Here is a 17920-nt window from a genome sequence, read left to right as displayed (position 1 = left end):
TCGCCACCACTGGTCTATGTAAACTACTGTTGCATTCAGCCCAATAACTGTTGTTCCTGCAGCTGGAAGAAAAGAGATTGGAAAGTTGTGACCATCTTTTCAGTTATCAGGGAAAATATTTTAAGCACTTGTAGTTTATACTGACCTGGGTGGAAATCAGCTTTTATGCAGTAGAAGCTTTCAAAAACTGGCAGAATGGATGCCTAGACCTTCCTTTTTTTTGTCCCATTTAGATATGCCTTGACTTGTTTGAGTGATGTGATCTTGGCTAATAGCAGCTAACTAATATTGTGGCATCTGTGTAAGACAACCAGTAAATGAATGTTGAAAGTAGACTATTAGAATACTGCCTGGCTCCAACAACCAACATTGATGAAAGATTTAGTCTTTCAGTCACCATTTAGTTTGGATTGCTCTGCTGGACTATTGCCCAATGGACAAAATGAAACCCACATCCAAATCCTATAGATGTTCACTTGGAATTTTTACTGAAATCGGTAAGAGTTTCTCCCAAGATAAGTGTAACTACACCCTAAACATGCCAAAGGCTGAATGGTGGAAATAAAGAATGCCTTCAACCCACATGTTGTTAAGAATGTTTAGCATTATATTTTGGTCTTCTTCTGGGGATGGGGTCCTCATATGTCTGTGTAAAAACACAGGAACATTTGTAATGAAAACAGAGGTAGGCAACTTGCATAGGCCCATGGTTCGCCAGCTTCATAGGTAGGGCTTCAGGAAATGTGAAATAATGCCTTTCATTGCATGCCAAGGGGGTAGTACAGATTGGTGAATTTTTGCAACCTTTCATATCCAAAGTATTTATTTACTTCACTTTCAGTCCAGATTTCTCCATAAGACTCAAGGCAGATTATGTGATCCTCTGACTCATTTGTTTTCGTTCCAAAACACTGAAAAGTACCCAGCATTTGGAAGATCATGTGATCATGTAGACACGTAGAAGATGGGCAAAATATCCTATTCTACTTCCCATCTAAAGTAATGGGACCCAAACAATGTATCATTCAAGATCAAAACAGAGATGAAAACTATGCCACACTTTTGGCAATGCCCAAGTAATAATTAATTGGCACCAAAAGGCACCAAAAGACAGACATGAAAATAACAGAATATGCATGAATTCCATATATTTCTAGAGTATCTTTATTTTATTCTATAATTTAACAATAATACACCTATAAAATAATTATAGTTATAAGATTTCTTCAATTTTGTTTTCATTTATAAAACAAACATTAAATAGTATGAACCATTACAATGTCAACTCAACTCTTTGAATGTAGCGCCAAGGAGAGTTTTCCCTATTGCAGCATATTTCACTTATCACAGATTGGTAAGAAGCCCTGTCTGCACATTTTTCCTCACACAGTTGTTTTGCAAATCTGCTAAATTCTGAAGTGGGAACTGATGTTAACTCTATCTCCATCTGACTGAGGCAGCAGACCTGAGCCACAAGTCTGGATGGGACAGCCATTTCAATCCTTCCATCTTGGCCAAGCAGCTTTGGGAAGTCGCAGCACAAGCAGCAGAATAATATATGGCAGTGGAAGCCTCTCAAAATCAGGTCTCGCCTTCTCTCTCATGCGTCCCCAAGTGAAGCTCAGCTATTGTGTAACACTCAGGGAGAAAAATATAGGACTAACATAGCTACCCAATCCCTCCTCCCCGTGCCAATCCCCATAAACCGATTGGTGAGCCCTAGCAGAGATCAGTCCTCCAAAGCTTCTTAAAGCAGCCTGTCTCACATAATAGTGAACTGTGTCACTGAACCTTTGAATTGGCATCAAACCTGAGCTCCAAAGAAACTATTTCTTTAACCCTTTTGGTGCTCGTTTCTGAGGAAACTGGCAGTAAGAGGTTTCACAGGAAACTAAATTTCTTCAGCTGGAAGCACTGTAAATACCAAGTTCTGAGCAGCAATCATGAATGGCAGTGGGACTCAACCCACTTCAGAGGAATCATGCTAAGTATATTATCATGCAGGATGATGGAGTCACTTCTCATATCTTAGACCAGACAGGAAAGAGGGCATATTCAGTAATACTGAAAATGAATAGAGCATACATTGATTATTCCCTACTCTGATCAGTTATTTAATATTTTCCTTAAAACATAATTCCAGGAGGCTCTTGGTAAACAAAATATTATATCCACACTGCCTTCTGCACAAAGATTACTTACAATATGAAAAACATAATTCACAGGGCAGCCTTTGCAACTATTATTCCAAGTCACAACTAAACAATGAGTAGTAGCATGATGCCTCAATCAAGGGTGGGGTGAAAATGGGAACAATCAGGCTAGTTTATGTGCAAAGAGTCATGAACTCTCACAGTACCATCACAACTCTGCCAAAGAACTTGAAATAGCCATCTTAAAATACTGAACTAGTATGGCCTAAAGCTTTTTCTAAGCATGAAAAAAGTTCAGTGAATGAAACAAGTTGTGCCTACAAGAGGATTTGAGAATGATTTATGGCATTGTTTGCTTGTGTTTGTGTGTGTGTGTGTATTCAACAACAAAATACAATATTGTTCACCTTGTGTTTTAATAAGTTAAACACAATATAGTTTTCCTCCAACAAGTAACGATGCAACATTGGTTGACTGAATGCCAAATAGTTACTGGGTGAGACAAAGACTTAAATTAGTAGGGGGGAAAATCTGCTAAAAGAAACACATCCTATCAACATCCTGTCACTTTCAAGGCATGATCTGGGCCAGTGGTTCAGAAGCGTTATCCTAAATTTTCAAATATTTCAGCACATCACAAAATATACATGGTTATGTCAATATTAACAAATTTAACAAGTTTGCTGTAGCTGCATTACAAATGGATGATGTCTGTTAATGTGTGCTTGAGGCAATCTAGCTGAAAATGTATATAAGTCAATCTTCTGTCTCCTCATGAGAAAGTGACAGATTAGTTATCTCCATGGATTATAAAGTCCATAGCCCTTTTTCTTTCAGTCTGGACAACTAGAAAATCATCACTTTCCTTTAGCCACTGCTTGCAGTAGCCATGTCAGCCTTACAGCCCAAGGAAGACAGCATTGGGAGGGGTAGACTAAGCTGAAGCGGAGTTCCAAAACTGAGGAGGAATTTTGAAGACTTCACTGGGCCTTCTCTTCATCGAAAAACCAGGGAAGGAATGTAGGCCAAAAGTTTTTCCACACAGTGGAAATGTTAAGTGTTGGATTCAACCACTGGCTACCTAATTAGTCATTCCTGAATCTGATGCTGCATTCACCCTTAATGACGTAGACCCAATGGTAAAAAACAGTTGCTTTGGTAAAAAACAAGGAGTACTTTGACCAGTCTACAGTAGCCTTTATTTCCAGTAGATAAAGGTTCAAAAGGCTACATAGCACAAGAAACAACTCACGGCAGAAGAAAAATGATCAGTCCATTAGAAAAGTGAGGTCATGACACCTCCAGCCGTGTCAGCTGCCAACCCTCACTTCTGCTGTTTGCCTCCACTGCTGAGGTTCACAGACATACACCGACACTGCTTGACTTTCTGGATTTTCTTAAGTCGGAACGGGGGGTCCAGTTCAGGACAGTCCAGCTCTACAGTGAAGGAAGTAACCTTCTGAGGCTTGCAGAAGGCACAGGACTGAAAAGATTCCTCCTCCTTTTTCACATGCCGGGGGATGTAAAATGAGTTGCACTGGCCATAACAGAATCGGTTGATGATAGTGCGGCTTATACAGCCCTCCTCACTGACGGTCTGCCGCAGTGGTTGTGTTTTGCACCAGTCACTTTTGAGGTACTTCCTCTCTGTGACGACCAAAGCCTCCTGGCTTGAAGCTAGCACCTCTTTGTTTAGATGCTGCTGCCGCTCGGAGTTGTTGCTTCTGCCATCTTTGTAAGGTGAAGGAATGGCTCCTGCTGGACGGTTTTTCCTGGTATCCGACACTTGAACCAAAGAGGACACAAGAAACAAGGATAAAACAAGTTTCCAGGTCATCCTGCAATGAGACAACAAGATAAGGTGAGACACCACAAGTCCAGAAAACAGTTAGTACTCTGTTGTGATGTTTCATTCTAAGCTAGTCTTTTATGATGCCATAAATAAAGAGATCCAGAGATGTACTTTCAGTCATAAAGGAATCTGAGATGGAAGTACTTACTTAAAACTACTTGGTCACTTAAGAACACTGGATAATTATTTTCCTCCCAGGGGATATATAGATGTTGTTATTACCAATTATCCTATGCCATGAGTTTCCAACTCTGGCGTTTCAGATGTTCATGGACTACAATTCCCATCAGTCCCTACTGTCATGGCCAATTGGCCATTCAATTGGCCCTGCCAGCAGGGGCTGATGGGAGTTGTAGTCCATGAACATCTGAAATGCCAGAGTTGGACACCCCTGCCCTATGCATTAAGGAATAAAGATCCATTGTATTATTTAACCACCTAGCACATACAAATAGAGTCAACCTCCTTTCCAGTTAGTAAAGGTACAATACAACTTGGTAGAGATCCATTCCCCTGGAGAAAATAGAAGCTTATGAGGGTGGACTCTATGGTACAATATGAAGTCCAATATAAATGGAAGTCCTAGAGTGGCTTCAGAGGGTGAAAGCTGTAAGACATACAGTTCTATGGTATATCATGCAGACTAAAGCCCTTCGGGGGTGGGGCGGTCTATCACATTTAATTAATAATAATAATAATAATAATAATAATAATAATAATAATAATAATAATAATAATAATAATAATAATAATAATAATAAATATTATAGCGTCATAGCGGATGCCCTATTGATGGAGGCTTAACAACCCACAGTATGGACAGCTGAATTAACCTGTGTCTGTTATATCTTTTCAACATCTAAAGGACAGATATTCCTCTTTGGGGGGAGATCACGGGGGGCAGAAGCGGGGCCCATGGGATGGCAGAAAACACAGAGTTTGCACCGGGCGCAGTTTGGCCCAGCTACGCCTCTGATCTTGGCCATGTTTTGGGCCATGGCAAAGAAAATTTATCAAACATCAGTATGGGAAATGGCGTCTGTTTGGAACACTGTCATACAGTCAGGAGAAACTGATTGACTATCGCCTGTAAAGACACTAAGCCAGAGGCTGGCTGGGGATTGTAAGAGGAAGGGATGGCTTTTGACCGGTGTCCTTCTATAGCCCTTCAGAAAGAATTTTTCTCCTCAACAGTAAGAAAAACCTGAAGAGAATTTTGAGACACTTTTTAGATTGAATAGGATAGGACTGGTAGTATCACTTTTACCTGAACACATATTTAAGATCAAAGGGCTGTGATGACATGCAGAACACATGGATACAGATACTAGGACAAGGACTAATATATTCAAATTACAGGAAAAGAGATTCCATCTAAACACTAGAAAGAACTTCCTGATTATAAGGGATGTTCAACATTGAATATGCTTCCTTGGAGGGTGCTGAAGTCTCCTCCTTTGGAAGTTTTTAAACAGAGGCTGGATGGCCATCTCTTGGGAGTGCTTTGACTGAGTGTTCCTACATGACAGGGGGTTGGGCAGTATGGCCCTTGTGGTTTTTTCCAACTCTATGATTCTATGAACAACATTGTAGAAAATGAAGTTCACTGCTGTTAAATGTAAGGTGATGCAAACCTGGACAAAAATCCCAGCTTCAAGTATAGACTACTAGAGTCTGAATTTGTGAGACTGAGAGGGAAAAATCTGGTGGCGGTCATAGCAACCAGCTCAATTAGTGTAAACCAGTGTGCTGCTGCAGCAAAAAAGGCAAACGATATGTTAGAAATTATTAGGAAAGGGATAGAAAATAAAATGGCTAATATTATAATCCCCCTGTATAGATCAGTAGTGTATGGTCTCATTTGAAATATCGTGTACAGATTTGGTCACTGTATATCAAAAAAGACACCACACACTAGGAAAAAGTCAGAGGACGGCAACCAAGATGACTAGGAAGTTGAAATACCTTAACACCTTTCATATTAGGAAAGGCTGTTTTTAAAAAAAAAAAACAGTTTTAAACATTTTTTAAAAGAGATGAGTTCAAAAGAGAAAGTTTTTAAAAACAGATGATTAAAGAGTGTCATGATGTTCGTTTTGCTAGGCTGCATTTAAAATCCCATTGAAATCAATAATACTCTTCCTTAAGTATCATAGCCAGAATGTTCATCAAAAGACTCCAGCCAGTCTTCAGAGGAGCCACAGTTTTTGATCTGACAGAATATTGGGTTATCATGGACAAAAACATTGGATGTCAACTGGATGGTCAAACCAAATTCCTTTTCAATCAACTAATTGCAGCCTTCTTTGGAGATGCAGCTGAATTGTGTATTATTCTTTTCCCTTCTTTGCTGCCAGCCCAAGAACATAGATAAAGAATGAGTCAGAACTTCATTTGAATAAAAAAAAATTGTGTGGTTATGCTATATTTATGAAATTTATAAAACAAATATGACCCATTGGTTTGCATTCTGGTCTTCTCATTCAGCCAGCATGATCAATTACATCTACAAGATAAATTCAACCTGTGTTTGCCTTGATTTTTAGGTCCATTATTAGCTAAGCATATGAATCTATACCTGAAATTCTCTCAGAGAAAACAGTGAGAGTCATGATATTCTCAAATGATGAATAGTTTCTACTTCTATGCATTTATTAGCCTACATTCACTACATTCTCAGGGTGGGTTACAATAAAAACCATACACTATCAAATTCATGACAGTAAAAACACAATAAAACCCCATCCCAAAACCCAAACATAATCTAAAATCTCTTTCACTCACCCTACCCATAAAAAGAAAGGGAGTATAGACATCTTAGGTGGTCCCCTTCAGTGGGTGGAGTCAGTCAAACACCCTGGATGAAGAGGATGGTCTTCATCAAGTACAGAAACTTGAACAACCTCTGGAAGAAGGGCATTCCATAGTGTAGGAGCCACTGTAGAGAAGGCTCTCAGGGCTGCTTCAACCTCCTTACCTCTAAAAAGGGTGGGACAGTCAGGTGAGCCTCCCCCTCCAATCTTAGCACCCAAGCAGGAATATATGGGCAGATGTGCTCTCTCAGGTACCCAAGACTGAAGTAGCTTCCTTTCACTTGTAATACCTCAAATGAAATTATATCCTGCAAAAACTACCTTGGACAAGAGTGCTTGGAATACTGGAGTCTACCAAACATTTTGAAGTTATTTATTTATTTATCATTAGACTTCTATAGTGCCCTCCCCCGGAGGGTTCAGGGTGTTGAACAACAAAGTAAATAATAAAACAATCATAATAGGCATTCAATATAAAACCGATCAGGTTAAAAACATTAATCAATAAAACCCTAAAAATAGAACCAGCAATACTGCAACAGATTGGGAAAAGTGAGACTGTTTCTTATACTCAAGCATTACATATGCCTGTGTTTTCCCTATTTTCTCTTTAAAGCTAATTTTAGAAGCATGTCTCCCCACACTGATACTCTCAAAGTCCACTAAACAGCATTTCAGAATTAGATAGTTACCACCCACTGGGAGCAAACACATTTTGCTAAATAACTGTCAACTTGCTGTTCTTCAGTGGTGTCTCAAAACCTATCACCTGAGGCGGTCTGCTGCATCCACCCAGGCAGCCCAGTCTATTGTGAACCTTCTGTTTTCTAATAACTCTAGATTAATGACTTTAACAGCAGATATTCTTTATTAGTTACAGACATGGATTCAGTGACCAACCTTGTTTATTATTCCATAATGGTCCTCATGCTCTAAGTAGTAGCTATTTTTATAAGCTGCTACATAGTTAAGCCTCAGTTGTGGAATCACTGCTAGATGAGTTGTGTAATTTCCGTTTCCTTAGAGAAGTGATACAAAACACAAGTTTTAAACGTTCTAAACAATTAGCTTCAAAATGATATCATTCAGGTCAAGAAGACTTCAATCTTCAGATGATTTTCTTTGTTTAATGAAATTATTTTGCCAGAGCAAGGGATAGATGTCCCTATTTAAAATACTGTATGAGTAACAGCCTGCTAATCTTCACAGTTGGTAGCTAGCACTGAACAGGGATTTCCCTACGGCTCAATCATAGAAGATAGAGAGCAAAAGAAAGCAAGAGAGAGATGAAGAGAGAGATGAATGGAGGGATTATTCAAACTTCAAATTTACTCAGTTCTCCTTAAAAGTTGCTGAAGCTGGAGGGAAAGCAGTGTGCTTGGTCAGACATACTTTTAATAGGGGGGACAATTAATATTTATTTTATATTAAGTACACTAAATGTGCAAGATTCCTTACTGTTTTTATTCTGCTTGATCTCCCAACAACAATGAAAAGTGGGTCACAAGTTGTCAATTAAACTCAGTTCCAACAAAGTCAGTAGAACAGAAGATTCAAAGTGCTCGATCAAGGAAGCCAAAACTGAAAGGTTTCTCCTCTGTGTTTATGATGGACCTAAAGAAAATAGTGTATAAAAACTCCATTCCATAAAATACTACTTCAAAGCTAGGAGAATGTGGTAGCAGAAACAAGCTTGTCTGTGAATGATTAATTCTTCATAGAACCTATGTATGTGAGTGACATACTGGGAGTGGATAAAATTTAGAACTCAGTCAGAGCTGCTGACAAGTTTGGGTGGGGGGAGGAATTATTGGAACTGGAGAATTCAGATGTGTTTAGTCTGTGAACAGCCCTGTGCCATTGGCAGGGAAAGAGTTTTTGGGAAAAAGGACTCTACTCTAGCCAAACCGATCAGGTTAAAAACATTAATCAAAAAAAGAGGGGAATAAACTTCTAGGGAAAAATGAATTTCTTGTGAAGGTTCTAAAAACAGAGTTAGATCATCTCCTGAATTGTAGAACAGAGGGAGCTGACTGAGAAAGAGATGGTGTTGGAGAGGGACAGTCTCTAGCCAGGAGGGAAATTTAGACTTCATATGGGAGAATTCCCATCCCTAATTCTGAGATGGATTATCTTCAAAAGCTCTCAAGTGATCCAGCACCAGAGTTTACACATGACCTTCTGAGTGCACATCTTAATCAAAGCTGCATAATAGGAAAGTCTGGCGGTTTCTGCAAGGGCTGAAAGCACCGGCTTCAGCCCGGTAAAACACCATTTTGGTGGGGACCCTTCGCACAGGCACCGCTGCCAAATCAATGCAGCAGCGCTCTGTGCCCGCCAAAACAGTGTATTCAAAACAGTGTATACGCTCTGCGGAGGGAGGGGGACACGCCCCCTGGTCTCCGGTGCTTCAGTCGTCACTGTGGCCATGGGGGGGGGGGTGTCCCCTTCCCTCCTCAGAGTGATGATAGAGCGACGCAGCTGCCAGCAGAAGGTAAGGAGGCATTTGGGGCCAGGGAGGGGAATACGTGGCTGTGCGGAACTTGCTCCAACAGCTGCGCATCCCATGGGGCCATTTGTGCGAACGGCCCGAGAGCCTGCATCGGCATGATTAATGCCAATGCAGGCTCTCTCCCTTGGCTGTGCAGAAACAGCCTCTGTTTTATTTGAAAGAATTTAGAAAGCTGTAACAAACTGAAAATGTATCAAACAATTAAATGCCATCTGTCTTAATATTGGTATATTATACTGCTTTTTTCATCACACCAAATTTCTCCCTGCCCTCATCCTGTTCCCCTGAGGTGTGTAATAAAAATTCTAATGTTTTATGGTTAAACTTTGAAAAGTCTCTAGTGTGATAATCTCTGAGATCAAACACAAGAGAGAAAAAAGGTGGAACCTAGCGTGACAGTGATACACAGTTTTTTTTTAAAAAAAATGAAGGGATAATATGGCAGCTATGGCTTCTACAGCATGTTCCATGCAATGATCACATCCAGACTGCTGTCAGGAATAGGCTACATGGACTGTATAACACCTGTGCTGGAAAATCTGCACTGGTGGCTTATCTGTTACTGGGTACAAGTGAGTTGGGAGTAGTGTACATGAAGGATCACCTTCTCCTGCGCTGTCCATCCCACCAGTAAAGATCATCATCACAAGGTTCCCTGAAGTTAGGTAGCAAGTGCAAATATTTATCTTGGCCCATACTTTTAGCTACATTTTATTGATTTCTCATATTTCAACTGCTTTGCTACAGCCTGGCCCATTTGTAAATTTTTGTGCTGTTCACTGATCATTGTTTTATCACTGAAAAATGTATTGTTGGGAGTTTAGCAACCAGTTTAATTGCTTTAAACTAATTTATAGTTAAATATTTTTATTTTACCTTGGGCAAGTTTATTGTTCTGTTCTTATTTTACCTTGGGCAATGTCATGCCCCCACAGAGGCTTTTGTTATTTCCCCATTAAGCTTCAGTTTCCCTATAGTTAACATCGGTTTAGTTCATTGTTAAGTCTTCTAAGGGAGGGGATTAAGTTAGCCCCTGTCCCTTTAAGATATTTCCCAATAGGCAGTTTCCTTCTTTACCCAGCAATCCCCTGTTTTAGCTCTGGCCAGTCAGTCAGAGCGAGGTGTCAAGGGTAGCTGGAGACAGGAATATTTGTGACGTGTATGGTGGTCCATAGAGCACAAGTTAAGGTTAACAGCAATTAGAACCAGACAAGGACTGAAAGAACTAAAAAGAAGCAAAACACAGTGGACTTTCTTGAAAGCAGCCAAGAGAAGACACAGTCTACAGCTTCAAATCTGCTCGAGACAAGCAAGTACTCTGATTAAGACAGACCCAAGGGAGGAGTTAGGGTCTTAATTCTTTTAAGTAATAAACCTATTGTTGAACTGTTGAACCTGGTTTGTGTCTCCCCCACTCTGTCCTATCCAAGTACAGGGCACCAAAAACAGATTCACTGGGGGGGGGGGGGAGAACAGGCAATATTTTTGGAGAAAGGGGATAGAAATATTCTAAATAAATAAATAATGCCACAGATAAAGGCAAATCTAAGGCAGAGATGAGTACACGAGCTTTTGTAAGGAATTGGGTTTTGTCAAAAGACATTTGCAGTTCTATTGAGGGGCTTGCTGTTCCTGGGCTTGTAGGCAGAATTCCTCTCTGACACCCCCCAACATCAGACTTGTCATAAGTTTTATTTTTATCTTTACATTTATTGTCATTATGTATAGCCCATCTTGCTCACTGAGACTAAAGGTGGATTAGGAAGTACAAAAATAATTCAGCCAGGCAGAATGAGATGTCCAATAAACAATGCAGTAGGAGTAGGATTACCAAATTTGAAACAATGCAAACAAACAAATAAAACTTGTCATGGCATGGCATAATGCAGAAATGTTTATAAAGTGTACATATGCAGGTCAACATGAGATATTGTATGCCACAAAGTGGATCCACTGCAGACACAGTATTTCCTCCAGGTTTCCAAGATCCTGGTCCAATGCTTTAGTCCATGGTAGGCAACTCATGGCACATGTTGATTGATCGCATACCAATCAATTTGCTAGGCTTGGTAAATTTCTCACTCAACCACATGCTAAACCAAGTCAAAGTACAATTCTGGGACTTGTCGTGGACCTCAGCAATGATGTCATTAACAAGACCTCCTTCTGTTCCTGCCCCATTAAAAGCAAGCAGCCCTGTCAAAATGGTTGGGTCACTAGGGCACAAGTGTACAAGGTTGCTGTTCAGTGCCTTACATAATGAAACAAGCAAATGGAGTTGCTAGCTGTGCTGCCACTACTATAATGAATGGAAGCTGTCTCTGCTTCTACTATATTCCAAATGGAGGTGCCATTGAACAAAGCCAACAAAACCCATCAGTCTTCCTCTTCAGAGTATGTTTGCCAGCAGACTGGTACACTCTATCCAGGACTCTGGAAAATCTATCGGATCCTCCAAATCTAGCCAGTTTAGCTTGGAGCAAAGATCTTGTGTTAGTATGTTCTGACAGCATGCTACAATGAGGGAGCAACGCCTCCTTGAGATTTCCCACTCTTTCTTGGTCTTTTTTCTTCAGTTGATACCCTTGTGGAACCTGAGTTTTTAACTTACTGGTATAGCTATGTGTGGCTCTATTTGCAATACCGCTCTGGCTTCCTTTCTGAAAGATTTATCAACTGCTGACACAAATAGAGCTTCTGAGTCCTTAATGTTGGAGAAACAGGATGAGGTCTGACAACTGCAGCTTTGGATATCATAACAGCTCTAGTTATTTTAAAAATTGTGCCTGGCAAACCTCTCCCTGCTATGCGTACAAGACACAGGATTGCACCTAAATGCCTTAGACTTTCTTTCAATGCTAGGCTTTGTAGCGGCACACTGCTAATGGGGACATGGGATGACCCATGTCCATGGGCACACACCATGCCATCACATGGGGGAGCGCGCCTGTGATGGCATGGGTTATCTGTGCCCAGCCTCTCCCGTGGTGCAGCGACCCAGCTGGCGCCCGGCACCTCACCCCATGCTGGGAAATGAGAAGTATACTGCAACCGCAGGCTAACTCCTGCCCTCCCCCAGGGAGGCTGGGGAGGGCAAGATCCAGCCTGTCACCACGACACCCAAGTCATCTGCTGCCAAGCCCCGCCCTTGCCTCCCTGCAGGCCGGCTCCTGTCCTCCACCTGCCTACTCTGCTTGACCAGGCACGGCATGTCCTGGATCATGCCGATGCGGCAGTCATAGAGCAGGAGGCCACTGCCTTGCCAAACTTTTCTCCTGACTGGGCCAGCAGGATCGCCAGCAGGTCCCTGTGCTCCCGGGAGGAAGCCACCCCTTGCAGTGGGCACAGATGCCTGGCAAGCTGCCCTTGAGGGCACCAGGGTGCACCCCTTGGTCTGCTTGGCATTCATGCTGCAGGCCTGTCACTAGCCAGGCCTTCAGCAGCACCGGGTGGGCTGGAGCTCCAGGGGCCAAAGGTGTGCCACTCCTAGCTCCTGCTCTCTGTGGCGAGTGGCGCCTGGCTGCCACCTCCCTCTGCTGAGCATCTACCACCCCAGTGGCTGCACAGCCAGGGAGACTCCCGCCCAGAGCTGCAGCCTCCTCCTCCTCCTTGCCCAGGGAGGCAGGAGCCAGTCTGCAGGGAGGCTGGGGTGGGGGGCTCGGTGGCAGTGGGAGCTGGCTGCAGCTTGCAAAGGTAAGTGGGGTGAGCAGGGGTGGGAGGGCACTTGGAGCAGATGCCCCGGGTGCCATTGCCCCCCGTCCGCCTCTGAGGCTATGGTAGATCTGAATTACAGGTCAGTTACTCTGGTGTCACTTGTTCCATAGTAATTAATTAATTAATTAGTCACCTCACATCCAATGTCAAATCAACACCGATAAAACTTTAATGTTGAAATATGAAGAGTAATAACCCCCTGAATCTACAGAATTCTTAAGAAGGAACACTACCATCTTGCAATAAATACTATTTGCTTGTAAATTGTTCTCATCTGCTGGTCCTAAAGGGATTGGGATCCTCCCAGAAATTAAAAATGGTTTGAACAACATACTTCAAACATACATAGATTTGCCTATTTCCACAAGTTGCTTAATATGCTGAAGACTGGTGGAACGTGTTACCCAATGAACGTGTTACCCAATGAACGTGTTACCCAATGAACGTGTTACCCAATGAACGTGTTACCCTGCATCAATAGACATCATTTTGAAACCATCATCACCACCCTGCCACCTTTGTGACTTCTCAGGTTTCATCATGCTTTAACAGTGGGAGAAACTTTATGTTTGATAGTAAACCTGAAAACTGATTTTGGACACATGCAAACAATGGTTTGACTATTTGGCAGCCAAAAGTTATGACAATGCTTTCCATAATACTTCAGATTTTAGCTTCAGGGCCTTCAAGAGTATCATAAAAATGGAAGAATTTGGGATATCACAGCTGTCTTTGATTTAGAAAAGGAGAGCAAGCATGTGTGGCAATCTTCCTATAGGACAGTGATGGCGAACCTATGGCATGGGTGCCAGAGGTGGCACTCGGAGCCCTCTCTGTGGGCACATACATACAAAGTTCGTCATGAAAAATCACACCCCCACACACATCTAGGCTGGCCTAGGCCACTGAGAATCTTGACGATGCAGCCAGCCTTTGTAGTGAGCAGGGGAGGGACTTCGGCTAAGGCGGAGGCCTGACTGACTTCAATGTGTGCTCACAGGTAAGCTGCTGCCGAGGCAATGGAGGAGGCAGAGATGCTAGAGAGGCACAGAGCAGTGCACATAGGACTTGATGACTAGAGCAGACTGGCCCCTGCTCGAGCGGGTGGGGTGGAGGAAGAGGGAGCCAACCGGTTTTTTCTAAACTAAAACCTCAGCATTCAGGTTAAATTGCCGGGTTGGCACTTTGCAATAAATAAGTGGGGTTTGGGTTGCACTTTGGGCACTCGGTCTCAAAAAGGTTCGCCATCACTGCTATAGGACTGTGTTTTCCTAATCTGTAGCAAGTTCCCATTTACCATGGATATAGACAAAGCATAGGGTCTTCATTTGTCTCCATGGAAATTATATTTTCTTCAGAGAAGACAGATGTTGAGAACCAAGGGGAAAACAAAAATAAGTAAGATAAACAAAATATAGCAATAAAGAGTGCTATAAAATTGTATTGCCACCTATTTGAAAAGACTAGCCAAGTAAACTGCAATAAAATTTTATACTATAATGGATGCAGGAGACAACCCCTCCCCCCCCTGCACCCAGATTTTTAAAAAGTGCATTTTAAAAATCTGTTGCTGGCCCACTTCTTTATCACACTAGACACCATTGCTTTTTTTAAAAAAAAACTCTTCATAAGTATCCTCTTTTATGTGAAATTATTATTACTATTACTATTACTATTACTATTACTATTACTATTACTATTACTATTATTATTATTATTATTATTATTATTATTATTGGGTTTATAAACCGCCCTCCCCCGGAGGGCTCAGGGCGGTGTACAACATGTAAGTAGAGCACAATCAAATTAAAGTACAATGATATATATAAAATACGATGGCTCTAATAAAAATATAAACCCTACCCCATTAAAACTTATAATTTAATATTAAATTGATATTAACTAAGTTGGCGCCTACTGTCAATTCCCTCTAAACGTACATCAGAAGGGGAGGGTGATAGGGCTATATGATGTTATAATAGCAGATAAGGAGGAAGGAGGAAGGAAGGGGCCCCTATCAGCGGCTAGTCTCCCCAAAGGCCCGGTGGAACAATTCGGTCTTGCAGGCCCTGCGGAACTCAGCAAGGTCCCGCAGGGCCCAGACAGTTGGTGGAAGAGCGTTCCACCAGGCGGGGGCCAGAGCTGTAAAGGCTCTGGCCCGGGTGGAGGCTAGCCGTATCATGGAGGGGCCAGGGATCACCAGTAAACTGGCCTCTGCCGATCGCAGAGACCGATTCAGGACATATGGGGTAAGACGGTCCCGCAGGTACGGGGGTCCCAGGCCGCGCAAGGCCTTAAAGGTTAACACCAGCACCTTGAAAATGATTCGGTATTCAATGGGTAGCCAGTGCAAGCGGCGAAGCACAGGTGTAATATGTTCTCTTATGGCACCCCCTGCAAGCATACGAGCCGCTGCATTCTGGACCATTTTTAATCTCCGAATCAGGCGCAAGGGAAGGCCCGCGTAGAGCGAGTTGCAATAGTCTAGCCTGGAGGTGACCGTTGCATGGACCACTGTGGCCAAGTCAGTTTGGGAGAGGAAGTGGGCCAGCCGCCGGGCTTGGCGAAGATGGTAAAACGCAACCCGGGTAACATGGGCCACCTGGGTCTCCATAGAAAGAGACGAATCCAGGTGGATCCCCAGGTCGCGGACAGAGGGGGTTGGTGCCAATATAGCCCCCTCCCACTTCGGTGGCTGAAAATCCCCCCTCCCCTTCACGCCTCAGCCAGAGGATCTCCGTCTTCAATGGATTCAGCTTCAACCTGCTCTGTTTCAACCACCCGGCCACAGCCTCCAAACAATGCTGGAGAGCCGCAGGGGCGGCGGCCGCTCCACCCTCCATCAACAGAATGAGCTGGGTGTCATCAGCATACTGGTGACACATCAGCCCAAAGCTCCGCACCAACTGAGCAAAGAGGGTGCGCACTATAGATGTTTAAATAATAAGTGGGGACAGCAGCGCTCCCTGGGGCACACCCACAAATGAAGTGAAGCACACTCTGGGATGCTTGGTCCCCACCACACTACTTGCTAATTTTGCGCACCCGGGTCCCGGAGGAACGAGAACAATCCATTTCTAGGACAGTGCCTTGCACCCGAAGCTGACAGGCGGTATGCGGGTCAAAAGGTGTCGAAGTGATCGCACCACGATCAAAGCGCTTTCGCAGTTAGGTCTAACAAAAAACCAGCTTAGCGCTCTCGATCCGCCTACGGTCTAGTTGTAAGCGTGAACAGATCTGGTGTGGACGGCGACGCAGAACAGTCTCCGTCCCATGCCCAGCAAGGAAACCGGACTGGAAGGGATCAAAAGCTGATGTTAGTCCTCCAGGAAACCCCGAAGCTGCTCCAACACCACTCTCTCAATTACCTTCCCCAGAAACGGTAGATTCGAAATGGGGCGGTAATTGGCCAGATCGCCAGGATCTAAAGATGGTCTTTTCAAGAGTGGGCGGACCACTGCGCTCCCTTCAACTCCACTCAGGAAAAACTCCTTGGTCAAGGGAGCTATTGATGATACTCAACAGGTGGGGTCGCAACTCCGCCTGGCATGCTTTAATAAGCCAGGAGGGGCACGGATACAGAGGACAGGTAGTAGGTCTAACAGCAGCCAGGACCCTGTCGACAGCGGCTTCCGAGAGCAGGGAGAACAGGGCCAAACAAGGGCCAGAAGACGGCAAGGGAGCCTCCAGTTCACTTATTGACTCTAAGGTGGCAGGAAGGTCTTGGCGGAGCGACATGATTTTATCTGCAAAAAAAATTAGGAAGTTAATGAATTGGCCAGAGAACAGGCATTCAGAGATAGCCATGTATAGCACAATGGTCATCTAACAGTACAGTCCTTAACATATATAAACAGAAGTAAATATAACTGTATTTAATGGGGCTTATTCCCTAATATGCCTGTTTAGGATTCCAACCCAACTGAGTTACTACCCTCCTAAACGCATTAATTTCAGTGGACTCAGAAGGGTATAACTGTCAGTCAACAGGAAGCATATGAAAAGAAGAAAAGTCCCTCCTTGTATTGCTTCTCCCGCACATCTCTGCCAGAAAGCAACAGAGAGATGCACCCATCTTTTCTTTCTTTCCCAGGAGGTGGAAGACACCACAGTGGAAACAAATGAGGTAGGAAGGTTGGTGGAGAGAAGAGCTTGTTAGCTGGTAGCCTAGTCTGACATATAAGGCCTCCACTACTGGTTACTCTTATAATAGTAATAGCAGTAATACAAGTAAGGCAATTTTGAGTCCTGTTTGTAGAAGTAGAAACTGCCATTATAGCCCTTAAATGGCAAACTATTTCAACTAGAAAGTTACAACCTACCAAGGCTGGCATTCTGACATGGCATCATATTAAGACTTCAGCTTTGTACTTTATTTTCTTAAAATGATTATAAATGAATGGACAATACTTTATCTTTTAATAATACTAACAGTGAATTGCAAACATTTCAGAACAAGTTAAAAATTAAAAATCACCTTGACACATTGGATAGCTAGGAGTACTATTATTATTTTTTTGAAAGCACTCATAATACCAGTGGATAAGAATGCCACTGAGATAGATTTATGGGTATAAATAAAAAAAAAACAATGCAAGTTGAGCCATGTTGAACACGAACCCCTCCGAACTTATGTGGCTGAAGGAACAGCCAAGATGGTAGGGAAACTCTCTTCTGCTGCAGTTCAGTACTGTGGTGGGCAAGACTTCCTTGCTTCATGTAAGAGTGAATCAGACTCTGCAGAAAGGGAGAACACTGATGGAGAGAGTTAAGGGCATGTAAGGACAGGGGAAATAGCCCTAATAAAGACTTTCTGAGTGTGGTGGAAACAATTTTGCCACTACAGAATGCTGACCTTAGGGCCTCTTCTTCTTGT

General features: G+C 42.9%; 1 protein-coding gene across 2 annotated transcripts in view; it reads right to left on the bottom strand.

Moving 5' to 3' along the window:
* Positions 1–1154: 1154 nt before the first annotated feature.
* Positions 1155–17920, bottom strand: part of GREM2 (gremlin 2, DAN family BMP antagonist) — a 50382-nt gene continuing 33616 nt past the window's right edge. Inside the window, exons 2-3 of one of the 2 annotated variants that reach the window (XM_048485553.1) lie at positions 7719–7837; positions 1155–3991 (exon numbers count right to left, since the gene is read on the bottom strand). In XM_048485553.1, coding sequence (XP_048341510.1) covers positions 3478–3990 — 513 coding nt within the window. In that variant the 5' untranslated portion in view covers position 3991; positions 7719–7837 and the 3' untranslated portion in view covers positions 1155–3477. The remainder of the gene's footprint in view (positions 3992–7718; positions 7838–17920) is intronic. The other variant, XM_048485542.1, reaches the window with a different exon arrangement.

Source organism: Sphaerodactylus townsendi, linkage group LG01 (genome assembly GCF_021028975.2).
Source record: "Sphaerodactylus townsendi isolate TG3544 linkage group LG01, MPM_Stown_v2.3, whole genome shotgun sequence".
NCBI classification, from domain to species: Eukaryota; Metazoa; Chordata; class Lepidosauria; order Squamata; family Sphaerodactylidae; genus Sphaerodactylus; species Sphaerodactylus townsendi.
This window is presented reverse-complemented; position numbering and strand designations above follow the sequence as displayed.